Genomic DNA, 15,636 nt, shown 5'->3' on the forward strand with positions numbered 1-15,636 from the left:
CAAATAGTAAGATATGTGTATTAAAAAGTTAATAACTTAAAAAATAAATTTTCTCACCACTTACATAAAAACACATGATGTATCATTTATGTTCTCATCACAATAAAAAAAAATCTCGTATATGTTGTCTCTCACCTTGCATTTCAAACATGTACAATTGTGAGAGTCTTGTCATAAAAGACTTCCATAGAATTTAACATTAGAACCACGTGGTTGAGGGGATGATTAATGGTTCTGCCCCATACATGAATACGAGTGGTCCTTATACAGTATGAGACTTAAGACGAAAACGCAATGATGCTTTTCTAATTTAATACTTTAGTATAATATTCTTAATAAATTAGTACAATTAAAAAGCTTTCTACTAACTATCTCCACAATAATATCTACAAGAATAAGTGAAACTTTTAGTACGACGAGTTAGTGGGATTTCTTGTTTTTTTTCCTGGTGCTTCCAAGATATGGGGAATCGTCTCCATGACTTTTAATTTTTTTTTATTCTTTCTGAGAACAACCTTAATGGACTTTTCAAAGATAACAGACGCTTTTTGATTTGAAAATGCTTGAGACCTATAAAATATACATCTTTTGTACGTATTTCTTTCATATAAAAAAAACTGCTCAGATTTATTAATTTTAGTGTTCTTTTCCACCTGGCCCAAAATGTAGGGTGATCATATGTCACAATTTTGCCACTTTTATTTTAGCTTAAGGTTTAGGGTTGAATTGGGAGTTTAAAAATCATTAACCAATTATTGTTGTTGTCCGTGTTGCCCTAACAACGTGCTTTCGCACGTAGTGTTCTTTAAAATTTTTATGCATTTCATCTATCCCTATCGTACTCCAGCTTGATATTTTTAAGAGAAGAGTTTGCTTCTTAAGATTGAGGATGAGTTCCTCATGAACATACTTCGTGGCCTATTTACATAACTTTGTACTTATAATAAAAATCGTTCATATTCAAGGTTAAAAAAATGCTAGGCTCTAGTAGAACGGCGGGTAGGGGCCTAGGCGGGTTTTTATTTTAATTACATTTGTTATATAACAATAAAACATATAAATAAATGACTAAAATTGATTAATACATAAAATAAAATATGTATTCAAAGTTATTTTACAAGAAAGAAGTTCAGAGTCAAAGATTATAAAATATAAAAAAATCAATTAAAACTAAGTCGTTTAATCAATTACTTGTAGCAAATAAAAAGATAGTTCATAATGCTTTTACTAAATCTGTCCATCTATGTTTATACAATTCAATAACTAAATAATCTCATCTATGTTTATACAATTCAATAACTAAATAATCTTACTTTTAATTGATTTGCAACATGAAACATATCTCAAGAGAACTTTGCTGCAAATTATTTGGGGCTTACATATTTTGGACAGTCCTCCCAGTTTCTTTCTAGTATTTTAGATGATGATAATTAAAGGAGGATGTGGGCCAACACTTTAATGGATAAGGTGTTGAGTTTCTATTCATGTATTGCAGGTTCGAAATTATCATTTTAAATTATTATAATAGTTTTGAAACCTTCTCCTCCTCTTATTATAATATATATATATATTTTAAATGATGATAAGACGGGCAAAGCTGATGTTCGGGCTTGAGTCTGTTAGGGTTTGTTGTTTCTTGTTTGGCTTCGGCCTGCCTATTACCAAAAAAACAAATGACTGGGATTTGACCACTGACGGTCTTGTAGCATTTTTGTCTAAAACTAATTTGAAACATGACTCGTAATGACTCATGATTGTGGCTGCCGAGGAGATTATTTGGGTTTTGATCGTGATACTCAATCTCATCCTAATTACGTTTTTGGATGTTCAAACCAAGGAAGAAAATATCGGTAGTCCGAAAACACGGAAATATCGGGATAATATCGATATCGATAAAAATTACATGGAAACCACGGAAATTGTAAGAAAAACTTGGAAATTTTTATTGAAACTTTGCAGGATGTTTATTTAGTCAATTATCTATTAGTTTATCACAAAAAATTGGAAGGAAATGCATTGCATTATGGATTTAACATTATCAAGTTGATTATATAGCGAGCTGACAAACATTGTGAGTATAGAAAATATGTAGTAATTAATGAAAGAAATCTAAACACACCATAATCATTTATATATAATGAATTAGTAGAATATTTTACACTTTAGTACCACATAGAGTTTCTATGAGGTTCAAATTTTTCACTATCTTCATCATCTCTACGTGTAGAATGAGTGTATTGTGAAGAGTAGTTATCAAATGATAAATCCCCAAAATAGTTTTGCATGTAATTGTTAACATGCCATCCATATGGATCCGAGATTGGTTGAGGTTGTCCATAAGAAAAATCATTTGAAGATTGAGTCTGGGATCATTTCCATGAGTCACTCGATTCCATCCCAACAGGAATGGGATATGAAGGGTAGGGAAATGGTTGGTTATGAGTATAATCATAGTTACTACTTCCCAATCCAACAGAGTCTGAAGTTCTAGATAACGAGTCATCTTCTTGACTTGACAAAATCCCCTTGCCTTTTTCTCTGCGAGTATAGTCCTTCCCTATGGCACCAATTCCTGGTCCTGCCCGCCTACTGCCATGGTCATCATCCTGTGTTGCATGCGTGAAGTTTGCCTCACCAGTGAAGGAGCTCATATATCAGGGAGGTGGTGGTCCATAATAGTTTCCATATCCACCACCACTACCTCCAGCTCCACTATGTCCTTCATCGTTCCCACCTCCGGTGGTAGGTGAGTCTCCTGATCTTGTACTAGAGCTATCATTAGTATCAGCACGATGTTGTGGTTGTGTAGGATTGGAAGAAGGTGGAATTCCAGTGTTTCTTGGTCTTGGGCGCAAAAGTTCTTCCAAAGAGTCAGCGATGTTAGATCCCACCTCCTCCTCTAATACTCTTTCTATATTTATCCCTTCATTACGTGCTTCTTCAGCAACTCTGGGAGCTGGGTTGCCTTCATCATCATCTAAATGAAGAGGTCTAATCCATTGAAAAAATTGGTTACCCTCTGTATCATCATCTTCACCAACAATATCAAACACATCTAGTGGGTCCCCACGGTCGACATGATCTATTTCTGCTTCTTTATCTCGAATTTGAAGCTTCATGTTGTAGTAGCAATAAACTAATTTTTCCAAGCTACTATGAGCCAACTTATTTCTTTGCTTTGTGTGTATGAGTGCAAATATGCTCCAATTTCTTTCACAAGCAGATGAGGAAGCTGTTTGTGATAATACTTTGATTGCTAACTTTCTCACAGTTGGTGCATCAATCCCATACATGATCCACCATTCAGCTACAATGAAAAACAATGTTGATAAGCCTAATAACTCCAACAAATTCTATTATAAACTTATAGTGAAATATGTTTATACTCACTAGGAGACATATTTGTTCGAGCAGCAACTGATGTTGGTTCTCCAAAAGTTCTTCTTGCATCTTTAAACCATTTTAGCTGAATTCAATAAATCGTGTTTGTTTAATCCAACAAAGTAATTATTATAATTTAAGTAATTGTCTACCTCATTTCCAAATTGGCCAACTGCTGGTGATGCAGGGTCTAATTTAGAGTATACATTATGTACAGCACGTATAAGGTTACCATCATCTCCAACACTGGGTCTGTATTGGTATCGGGGATTCAAATAATATGTTGTTCAAAGAAACACATACTCTAATAAGAGAAATAATACTTATGCAACTAAAGAAACGAATTGCAAATTATGACATAATTTATACCTGCTGCATGCAAATCGTGGTATAATGTTTTATACCATCGGTCTTCAATTATCTTTATGACCCACCTTGCACCATGTTTTCTTTCCAATTCATCCTTCACTACACGCATCAACTCATATACTGCCCCCATAGTAGGATACACCTCTGTGTCAATGATCCGTAAAACTTTGTAAAGAGGTTCAAACACTTGGCACACATGTTCTGATTGAGTCCAAAAAGCATGATCAAGCACTATTCTTTCCACCATACGACCTGTATTTGAGCGGCTCAAATTGTGGTTGGCCCAATCGTCACTAGTGAATAGTTGCTTCAACCCTGCTTTCTTCTTGAGTATGCTGTCTAATGCAATATAGTTGGTGGCGAATCGAGTGGTAGTTGGACGAATAATTTCTCCTTTGCAAAATTCACGCATCTTTGCCAACAACCAACCGTGATTGTAAATATAATTTGTGATCGTTCTAGCTCTTTTGACCACAGTAGCAACATTCTCTCTCTTCCCCATTGCCTCAAACATGAGATCAATACAATGTGCTGCACATGATGTCCAAAATACATTATGATGCTTCATTAACTTTTTTCCAACTTTGACAAATGCAAAACCGTTGTCGGTCACGACTTGGACAACATTATGCTCTCCCACCTCCATGATTACATCCCTCAATAATTTGTAAATATACTTGTAATTCTTTATATGGTCTGAAGCATCAACAGACTTCAAAAAAATTGTCTTTCCCTTTGAGTATACCATGAAGTTGATGATAGACAATCTGGTCGGACCGGTCCATCCGTCACACATGATTGTGCAACCATTAGTTTCCCACTTTGACCTCAACTTGTTAACATACTCGCCAATGTCTTTATACTCCATATCCAAATATTTGTTTCTTATCTCATAGGGAGTGGGAGGTTGTACTCTAACACCGGCCTGTTGACATCCCACTACCATATTTTTGAAATGATGTGATGATGCCTTCGCAGCAGGGACATTTTCATAGATAAAGAACTTGCTAATTAGACGCCCCATTCCCTCCTTCACATTACCTCCAGTGAAATAACTCCAAACACTCTTTTGACGTGCTTTGGATGACTTATATAAACTTGGGGCTATTGGTGGTGTTGGTTGTGATTCTCTAAGACTGCCTCCCCGTCTCATTTGTGCACCACCACTTGTCCCGGAACCTTGTGCTCTATTAGGAATTTTATGAAGGTGTTCTCTTTCCCATGCTGACTGTTTAGAGGCACGTAATGCTTGTTTCAAACTGCGTCGTTCTTCAGGTCCCATGTCTGTTGGAAATGTGCCCTAAAGCCAATCATGTGATGATACTTTACGGACATTTCACATGTTAAACTAATCTAGTTTGACATATAAAGGGCAAAGATTATTGTTTGAGCCGTCTCATATAAATGTTATATGCTTAAACAATAAAGTCCAAGGAATTTGTGATTGAGAGAATGTAATCTAATGAAGTTAGATTCTTGAGACCATTCTTTCGTAGACACATCCTAAACGTTCCTGATCATAGGATTGCCAATTGGGCATTGACAGTCCGTCAAGATCGGTACGTACTATGTCTTCTCTCAGGGAGAGTGATTAGTCTCGAATCATTGGTGTGTGTGACATCAAGACAAGTACGGTAGGTGCTCAATAGAGAATGAGTTCACTGAACGCGATCAACGAAGAGTTCTCATATTCCATGTCACATAAGAACTCATGGTTGGGATAATGCAAAGTAGTCCTTTGACCTGAGGCATCATAGTTGTCTTGTGGTTAAGACCTTGATCTTTGATTATGTCAAAGTCATCCCACCAGGAGGGTGTCCACGGCATCGTTGGGGTCAAGCCGCTTAGCTATGGAGACAAGTGAATGCGCAACAAGGGATCTCTAACCTTCAAACCGTTTGAGGGAGAATACTCTTTGATATGATTTGAATCTCTGGCCAGAGTATGAATGAGATTAGGGAATGCGTTCCGAATCACATTCAAGGTAATCATATAAGCACAAGACACACATTGGATAGTAGACATGAGAAAATAAACTATCAAACCAAACAATGTGGTCAAGAGTATTAGATTAGAGAAGGACCGTATTGCATTTGTAATCTCGAACTGAATAGGTTCTCTAACCTCTTCTGATTAGCTTGGGTAACCATGATATGCTGCTAGGTGTCACTCATGGTTTGTGGAAGCCCTAAACGTGTATAATCACTAAAGGGAGAATTGAAAATAGTTTCAATTCACAATCGATGTAAAATGGTTTTAATCGCCCACTACCTCGCTAAAAGGAACCTAATGGATCGCACACCGTGAAATGTGGAGATTGGAGATTAAACGGAAATGAGTAAGAATGATTAAATGGTTTAATCATTTATTTATGGCAAGGATTAATTAATATGTTAATTAATCAAACGAATAAGTTCGTTAAAGACTTCGGGATAGTTTTGGACCTTAAGGCCCAATGGGCTTCGAACGTCAAGCCCATTAACTTAAGTTGTATGACAATTTAATGAATAAAGATTCATTAAAGCCCAAAAGCCCAAATCCCTTAGTAAGGCCGGCCATGAAGATGAATTAGGGTTTTTGGTTGTTTAGGTCACTTAAAGAAGTGACTATATAAATGACTTTATAGCCAAATATTCATTAAGTGAATTAAGTGAAAAATGGGTTTATTTTAGGGGAAAATTGGTGAGAATTGTCTCTCCATTTCTCTCTAAAGAGGCCAACACCTTAGAGGGTACATCTAGCAATCCTACTACTCCAAGGTCACTCATTTCTTCTACAATCGAACCTTGGTGTCGAGAATTAGAGGTTCTCAATTTTGGGAACTTGGAGAACCTATTCTTCCATCCAAATCCATGGATCTAAGAAGCAAGGAATGAAGGCCCTTATCTCTTTGGGTGATTAGCCTTTGCTTATGCAAAGAGGAATCTACAAAGGTATTAATTTCAACTCACTTATGTTTTGAGTTGATTATTGGTTCACCAATCTACTAGGCTTTGAATTTCATGGGTAAATGTTTTGTTTTTGAGTGCATGTAAGCATGATTCCGCCTTTAATTGTTAATTGCATGCTATATGATGTTGCTCAAATGAACATGTTTTACAAAATAATTCCTTCAATGTCATCATCACATTCGTTCTCATCGTCATCATCATCACTGTCAAGCTCTTGGCCATAGACTTCTCCCCGTAGCCCAGCTCAAATATTTTCCATTCCCTGTGTTATCTTTTCCTTCTGCTGTTTTTTATTTTTTAATAATGTGTTGATGAATGCCTTCACTTCTGGGGGGACATTATCGCATCATTGGACATTTTTTGCTGGATCTAATCCACTAAGATGGTACTTAAGTCGTGTCACTCTGCCACTCTTCATTAGCCGACCACAATATTTGCAAATTGTGCCATGTTTGTTTCCGTCTATTGGGTATCCATGTTCCCAAGCTGGATCACGTTTAGTAGCTCCACTGGACATCGTAAATGTACCTACATTTATTTTTCATGAAAATTAGACAAATATTTTTTGGCCAAAAAATATAGTAGTGATGACGGTTATATAAGAGAACCTAAATAATAAAGTTATTCTACAGAAGAATTAAATATGAAGTAAAGAAAATGATTGTAAAAATTTAAGTAATTAAAAAAATAATATGGAATAATAAAACCTAATATTAATGAATAATAATCCAATTTGATAAAAAAATAATCCTAATATAAATGATGAATAATATTCCTTTTTGATAATAATCCTAATATAAATAATCCTACTATAAATGATGATAATTATGTTTCATGAAAATAATCCTAATATAAAACATAGTGATGAATAATATTCCTTTTGATAATAATCCAATTTAATAATAATCCACTTTAATAATAATCCAATTTAATGAATAATCCAATTTGATAATAAAAAAAACCTAATATTAATGAATACAAATCCTATTTGATAAAAAAATAATCCTAATATAAAACATAGTGATGAATAATAATCCAATTTGATAATAATCCAATAATAATCCAATTTAATGAATAGTCCAATTTGATAATAAGCCAATTTAATGAATAATCCAATTTAATGAATAATAATCCAATTATCTTAAAAATAATCCTAATATAAACATAGTGATGAATAATAATCCAATTTAATAATAATCCAATTTCATGAATAGTCCAATTTGATAATAAGCCAATTTAATGAATAATCCAATTTAATGAATAATAATCCAATTTGATAATAATCTAATTTAATGAATAATAATCCAATTTGATAATAAAAAAAACCTAATATTAATGAATAATTATCCTATTTGATAATAAAACCAAATATTAATAAAATAATAAATAACATTAAACATATTAAAATTATCCTAGGGAATAATTATACAACATTACTTAATTACTTAAAAAAATTAACATGTAATTGTTAACATTACTTAATTACTTACAAAAACTAACATGCAAGTATTAATTACTTAAAAAATTTAACATACGAGTTCACACAAATTTTTTTGTTGTTGTATAAATTATAAGAATATAAATATAAGTTTGTAAACTTACTTTAAATATGGAACCCTTTGTGTTCAAGCTCTGGAATGGATCTGGAATGACTTTGAAAAGGGTAAGGGAAATAAAATAATCGAAAAGGCTCTGAATGGCTATGATACTCGACCTCTTGAAAGAATATCACAATGGCAGCTTTGAAAGAATATCACAATGGCTCTGATACTCCACCTTTTAAAACAATATCGGCACACGGTTTTGAATGAAACCACCATCCATGGTCTGAAAAGAATACAAATTATAATTGTAAAAGTGGTATGAAATTGTCAAAATAATTGTAAAACTTGTCGGGAATACTGAGTGAGTCATGTGTCAAATTGTCAAAATAATTGTAAAACTTGTCGGGAATACTGAGTGAGTCATGTGTCCTCCTGACAGAAGGAACCCACACACACACACACAAATGACACAACGCACGCAACCACACACGCACACAACGCATGCACACAAACATCACACACGCAGACCACGACCTCAGTCTCTCTCTCTCGATCCTTCTCGATCTCTCTTCTCCCTTCTCCCACACACACACACACACACACACAGATCTCTGATCTCTCTTCTCCCTTCTCCCAAACACACACACACACACAGAGATCTCTCGATCTCTCTTCTCCATTCTCCATTCTCCGATCTCTCTTCTCCCTTCTCCGATCTCTCTTCTCCCTTCTCCCACACACACACACACACACACACACACACACACACAGATCTCTCGATCTCTCTTCTCCTTTCTCCGATCTCTCTTCTCCCTTCTCCGATCTCTCTTCTCCCTTCTCCCACGCACACACACACACAGAGATCTCTCGATCTCTCTTCTCCCTTCCCCTACACACACACCACGGCCTTCTACTCCTCAGTCCAACAATCTCGAATCCCTCTCGATATCTGGGTGTCGCCGTCGTTGATCGTGGCTCTGGCGAAGTCGGAGTTGGCTCAGTCGTATGTGGCGGTGCACCGCTGAGCAAGGAGTTGGCTCAGCCATCTGGTTCGTCTTCGACTTGAAGATAACAAGTTTTCAGGTGAGATTCCATTGAAACCCTAAACCCTAAACCGACATCACATATGTTGAATCGTTTATTACCTCTTGCATGCGTGAAATTTGAAGTTTATATGTGAAATTGAAGTTAAAAATCGTGTTTTTGCAAGGTTTTTGGGACGAAATCGGCTCGGGAATAGGCACACCATCTCTGGCGTTCTTCTCCGACATTCGGCTCGAAGTCCGATTGCACCGTTCAAAAAAATATTGCGATATTTCCATAATATCGCGATATTTGGACGAAAACCATTCGGATACCAATTAAAATATCCATTTCCCGAAAAACCGATAATATCGGCGATATCGCATTCCATGGTTCAAACCCACTGAACGATATAATTAATCCCCAATACTTTTCTTCTTTTTGAAAACCTTATCAAGATAAACAAAATTAGTGTTTTGGATGAGCCAATACGGTTTCTTGGTAGGGCGAAGTTTCCTTATTTAATTAATCAACTTTACTAACAAGGATTAAATAGGTGCACATGACTGGCACGTGACCTCAGAATATTTCTAGACATGGAGTACACAGGAATATCATAGAAGATTAGGGTTTTAGGGATTGAGTATGGTGGCTGTATATACAGGGTCAACTAGAAACGTTGTTTCTTCTATACATAAGAAAGCATGGGATCCATCCTAATTCTGAGCTTCCTTCTTCACCGTTGGATTGCTTTTTTATGTCAAATAAGCCGTGATCTGAATAGCCCTGCATATCAAGTGCGATTACACATAAAAAAGTTCCTTAGTGCGATTCTGGATGAATGAAATAATTTCAAACCCTCTGGATTCCTACAAAGGACGGAGCAAGTGGTCTTGATATGCAACTTCAATCCAGTGCGTTGCAGTACATTATACATTTGTTCAATTTTAAAGTAAAAAATGGCAGGGGAAATCTAGACCAACTATTTTACCGGGTCTAATCAGTAAAATCAACAATAATTTTGATTGGTATAATTCCTCTAGCATTCTTAAATTTGATTGGTGAACAGTGTAAACCGCACAAACAATTTGTGTGTTTGAAGAAGTAGAGGAGCCAAACCCTAAGAAAGAGCACGGAAGTCCCTAGAAATGAACTATGAGTTGTAACCATTAAACCACTTGGTGGGTGACACATCAGAAAGAAGCTTGCGTGGGACCCCAAGGGTTTTGTGTATGTACTAGGAATAGTACTTGCTAGGGTTTAACTGGTGTGAGGTCGTTCTCGTTTAGGAGATAAAAGAAAAAATAGGGAAAATATAGGATAATAGGGGCTAGCTAGCTAAAAAAACCTCTGTGGATTATGTAAACGTGAAAGCTCAAATGAACAACTGGAAAGGCTAACCCTAGGGTGTTACATTTTTTATATTGCTTCACACATTCTTTTGCATGCAACTTGATACCTCAGATTCGATCGTGAGCCTTCCTCCATATATAAATAGCTCACACCCTTTGCTTATAAGCATGTCATGTATTGAAGTATGAGTTAGCAGCTGTGTATTGTTATCACTGCGTGAGCAAGGGATCATAGAGAGTGAGTGATACAAAGAGTGCCTTCCAATCTTTTGGTTGTAATCCAAAGACATGGCCCTTCAACACACTTTGAGTTTGGCCTTCGGCCTCTTAGGTATTGTAGCTAATTGCCCTTCTACCTCTTTTTCTTCATCACCATTAATGAGATCATAGAAGCTAATTATAATTAACCCATTTTTGAATGCTAAATGGGAACTTCTTAAGTTATATTCCTTTGTGCCCAATTAGACCCTCTTTTATATGCATGTCTTCACAAAAGGATCGATGGTCACAACTTAATTTATGCATACTACATTACTATTCTTTGTAGTATGTGTTAATTAAGTTGTGTTTAAGATTTCAAGTTCATGAACTGATTTTTTTTCTCTTGCCCCTTCTTCAATTCTTTTATCGCAGGCAACATCATCTCCCTTTTGGTCTTCCTTGCTCCAGTGTAAGTGGTTTACTTTTATTTTGATTAAATGTATTAATTAACTATTCCATGGAAATTTTTCAAATATTCATATGCGTCCTAGCTAATGATGAGAACAATGACTTTTGCAATTGCAGGCCAACTTTTTATACAATTTACAAGAAAAAAACAACAGAAGGTTTTCAAGCACTTCCATATGTAATAGGGCTGTTGAGTTCAATGCTGTACATATACTATGCCCTCCTTAAGGAAGAGATTAACTATGATGCCACTCTTCTCATCACAATCAACTCGGTTGGCAGCGTCATAGAGACTCTTTACATTTCCCTCTTCCTTTTCTATGCCCCCAAGAAGGCCAGGGTATGTATTGATCATCGAACTCCATCATTAACATTAACAGTCTTCAAATTATATGTATCGCTTACACATGGGTTAAATTTGCTACTTGCAGATCTCAAACGCGACGCTTCTGTTCTTGCTGAACGGTTTTAGTTACGCAGTGATGGTTGTTTTGACTCGCTTTCTAGCCACAGGTGAAATGCGTATTAAGATTGTGGGATGGATTTGTCTTGTGTTCAGCATAAGCGTATTTGTCGCACCTCTTGGTGTCCTGGTAATTAGCAAGTTCGACTTCAAGCAAATCTTAACTATTTGTAACATCTCAACTAACTGTGTGTTAAATATCTTATTGGAAGAGACGGTACTATATGATTGGTTGGGATGATTCAAAGAAGGTTTAGTTTCTTCTAGGGTCAAATTAATTTCTTAATGTATCATTGGTAAATTTGTGCAGAGACAAGTAATACGGACCAAGAGTGTTGAGTTCATGCCATTTCCGTTATCATTTTTCCTAACATTAGGTGCAGTCGCATGGTTCTTCTATGGTTTTCTGATCAAGGACTTCTACATAGCTGTAAGTGTACCTTTGTAGTTTACATATATAAGATACATGCATGTAACATGCAGAAGTGTATAATTATATTTTATGCCTTGATTTGAAACTTGCTGTAAATATTTGCATATTGATCTTTTGTTTTCCTCTTGGTTTATTGAACCAACAGTTACCAAACATACTGGGCTTCTTCTTAGGGGTTGTTCAAATGGTGGTTTACGTAGTCTACAAGAATGCAAAGGAAGTTCTGGAAGATCAGCCAAAAGGTCAAGAATTATCAGAACACATTATTGATGTGAGGAAGATCAGTACTTTGGTGTGTCCAGAAATGAGCCCTGCAGTGATTCTGCAACCAACTGTGGACATTACAAGTGACATGATTGAAGTGGTTCAAAATATAATTATCATGGCTGAAAAAACAGAAGAAACCAAGGAAGCTGCCATGGATGATGATGCCTCCACCAAAGTTTGACCCAAAAACTGAAGGAACATGCACATGCATGTTATATTTAAGTCTTCAAGAGCATAGTTCCTTCAGTTTTCATAATTGAAGTTTAATTTGTGTGTTGGATTAACTGTACTCTAATTAATTAGGGGCAGTGCCATGGGTGTGTCTGTATTGTATCTCTCTCTAAGCTTAGTCTTTCAGTATCTGCGTCCCCTTAAAGCTATGTAGCTAGCTGATGTAGTTGTGTCATTAGCTTTAAAATAGTTAAGTTTATTTCAATGTATCAAGGAAATATCATTACTAGTTAATTACATGCTATATTTTCTAGATTCTTTTTCTTTTTTCTCTTGAGGGCTCTTCACAAATTTCTCCTAAAAACTCCAACTTACAGGCTTGCAAAACAAATGAACCCAATTGTATCGCACTTGTCAACATTAACAATTGGTAGATAGGTGATAGATATTTTCTATAGTTTAATTCTTGAAATGTTATTCGCTAAAGTATTTCCTAACGAACTTTTGAAATTCTTATCAAGAAAAACCAAAACAAGCGGAAAAAACTTATCAAGTACGATATAACTCAATTTGACATGGCTGTTGCTGGAATAGATATGAATCTGGTCTCATTTTTACAAATGAAAATGACACTTAGAATAAGCTTGACGAAGAAAGAACGCATCATATAGACTATAACTTTGTCACTTTTATAATTATTCCAAGTATGTCAATTGCGATCATGGATAAAAAAAGTCACTAGCTAACACAGAAAAGAGTCTCACTGCTACATATAAACTAAAAGTAGGCAGAGAATTTTCTTCTTACAAGCCTATCCACTTGAGGTTTAATTTTTGCCAATATTAAGTTAGCTAGCTTTTTCAGGAAATTCCACTGGGAGAGACGGGGACAAGACAAACCCTAGCAACCAAAACGAAACAACACAATTTGTCTTCCTAAATCCAAGTAGTGAAGAATCCCATATTTTCTCTTTCTCTACATGCTATCTAGCTAGTGTTGAATGACTCGAAAACTTGCACCGGGCCGATCTGAATGGATCCATCTTAACATATCAATATGCTAGCTATAGCCAAGGCAAAGTGAAAGAAAATCATTCATCTACATAAGTTTGGAACCTTCACACAAAAGAATATTCTTCCTAGTAAAAAGTAACTCACTATAATTAGGGCAAAGGCTTGACGTTTCCCCACGTGCGGAATACATCACCTGTGAATTTGAAGGGGTTCAATTAATTAAAATAAGCCAACATACTAACCTGGATTGACGGATTCGAAAGACATCTTCTTTGAATATTGCTCCACGAGCTAGTAAGAACTCTTTTATTGGTTCCTACTCGGTAGGTTATACTATTAAATGAGAAATATTACGCGTAACGTTTGTAATGCATTGATGAGAATCTTTACTTATACAAAGTGCGTAACCGTAATGAGATACGATCATTATAAGCCCATTAAAAATCCTTATGTATTTATATTATATAATTCCCTTAATTAAGTTCATATAAGGATTTGAAATCCCTTAATCAACCTTAGTGGGAAGATGACATGTTTGGTTAATTAAAGACTCATTTGGAAGCGTTTTTAAAATAGTTGAATACGCTTTTTGTGAAAATGTTTTGTAACCAATCATTAATAAAAATGCAAGTGAATCCTGATAAAAAAACATTTAAAGTGCTTCCTGCAAAAAACACATAAATATTGCTTCTTGCATAAAGCACTTCAACAAAAAATAATTAGTATGCCATATCCTAATAATAAGATTTGCAAGCAATTAAAGTGACTAGGAACACATTAAACCCCATAAAAATTCTCCCAACAAGTGCAACATAAGTAGGAAAAATATTCCAACATGTTCTCTTGCATTTGGTGTATTTTGAGCTGTTATCAACGTATATCTGTTAAGCCGGACAAGTGAATTAGCTTTAATTTGTTACTATCTATTTTTAGTACAAATGATATTCTTACCTTAAATTACACTAATAAGTGGAGGAGAGAGAGTTTGAACTCAAAACGTGGTGAGCTAAAGAAAGTATCCCAATCACCAAGACAACCACTACTTACAATTTAGGGTAAAAGACTGTTTACTACCCTCATGTTTCGTGGTTTTCAACATTTAGTACATCATGTTTTTTTCGTCTCAGAGTCATACCTAAAGTGTAAATTTTGGGACAGTCTCATACATCCGTTAGTCAAACTGTTAAGTTTTTCGTTAACTGTGACGTGGCGCACTGAGTGGGCGCCACGTGGCATCCACGTTTTTTTTTTTTTTCTTTTTTCTTCTTCTTCTTCCTTCTTCTTCTTCTTCCTCCGACTGCAACTTTCTGCTTTTTTTTTTTTTTTTGCTTCTTCCTTCCTTCCTCCTTCCTTTCCCTTTCTTCCCCTTCTTCCTTCTTCTTCCTTCTTCTTCCTCCGAAATTTGGGGAATGTTTTTTTTTTTCTTTCTTTCTTCTTCTTCCTCCTTCTTCCTTCCCCTTCTTCCTTCTTCTTCCTTCTCCTTCTTCTTCTTCTTCTTCCTCCGAAATCTGGGGAAGTTTGTTTTTTTTTTCTTCTTTCTTTCTTCTTCTTCCTCCTTCTTCTTCTTCTTTCTCTTTCCTCCTTCCTTTTTCTTCTTCTTCTTCTTCTTCTTCCTCCGAATCTGCCCAGATTCAATTTTTTTTTTCTTCCTCCTTCTTCTCCTTCTTCCTTCCCCTTCTTCTCCTTCTTCGTTCTTCTTCTTCGTTCTTCTTCTTCTTCCTCCGAATTTGGGGGAAGATGAAAGTGTTTTTTTTTTTTTTTTGAGGAAGAAGATGAAGAAGAAGAAGAAAGGAAAAAAAAAAAAAAAATTCCCCAAATTTCGGAGGAAGAAGAAGGAAGAAGAAGGAAGAAGAAGGAAGAAGGGGAAGAAAGGGAAATGAAGGAGGAAGGAAGGAAGAAGCAAAAAAAAAACAAAAAAAAAAAAAGCAGAAAGTTGCAGTCGGAGGAAGAAGAAGAAGAAAAAAAAAAAAAAACGTGGATGACACGTGGCGCCCACTCAG

At 35.6% G+C, this 15,636-nt stretch overlaps 1 protein-coding gene across 1 annotated transcript; it reads left to right on the forward strand.

The window, feature by feature from the left end:
- Nucleotides 1-10,809: 10,809 nt before the first annotated feature.
- LOC126626976 (bidirectional sugar transporter SWEET10-like) lies at nt 10,810-12,899 on the forward strand. The gene is made up of 6 exons (XM_050296389.1): nt 10,810-10,951; nt 11,254-11,290; nt 11,407-11,629; nt 11,721-11,882; nt 12,063-12,182; nt 12,331-12,899. The coding sequence occupies exons 1-6, from the start codon at nt 10,909-10,911 to the stop codon at nt 12,631-12,633; spliced, it is 888 nt and encodes a 295-aa protein (XP_050152346.1). The 5' UTR covers nt 10,810-10,908; the 3' UTR covers nt 12,634-12,899.
- Nucleotides 12,900-15,636: the final 2,737 nt, after the last annotated feature.

The sequence above is a fragment of the Malus sylvestris genome, chromosome 6 (assembly GCF_916048215.2).
Source record: "Malus sylvestris chromosome 6, drMalSylv7.2, whole genome shotgun sequence".
NCBI lineage: Eukaryota > Viridiplantae > Streptophyta > Magnoliopsida > Rosales > Rosaceae > Malus > Malus sylvestris.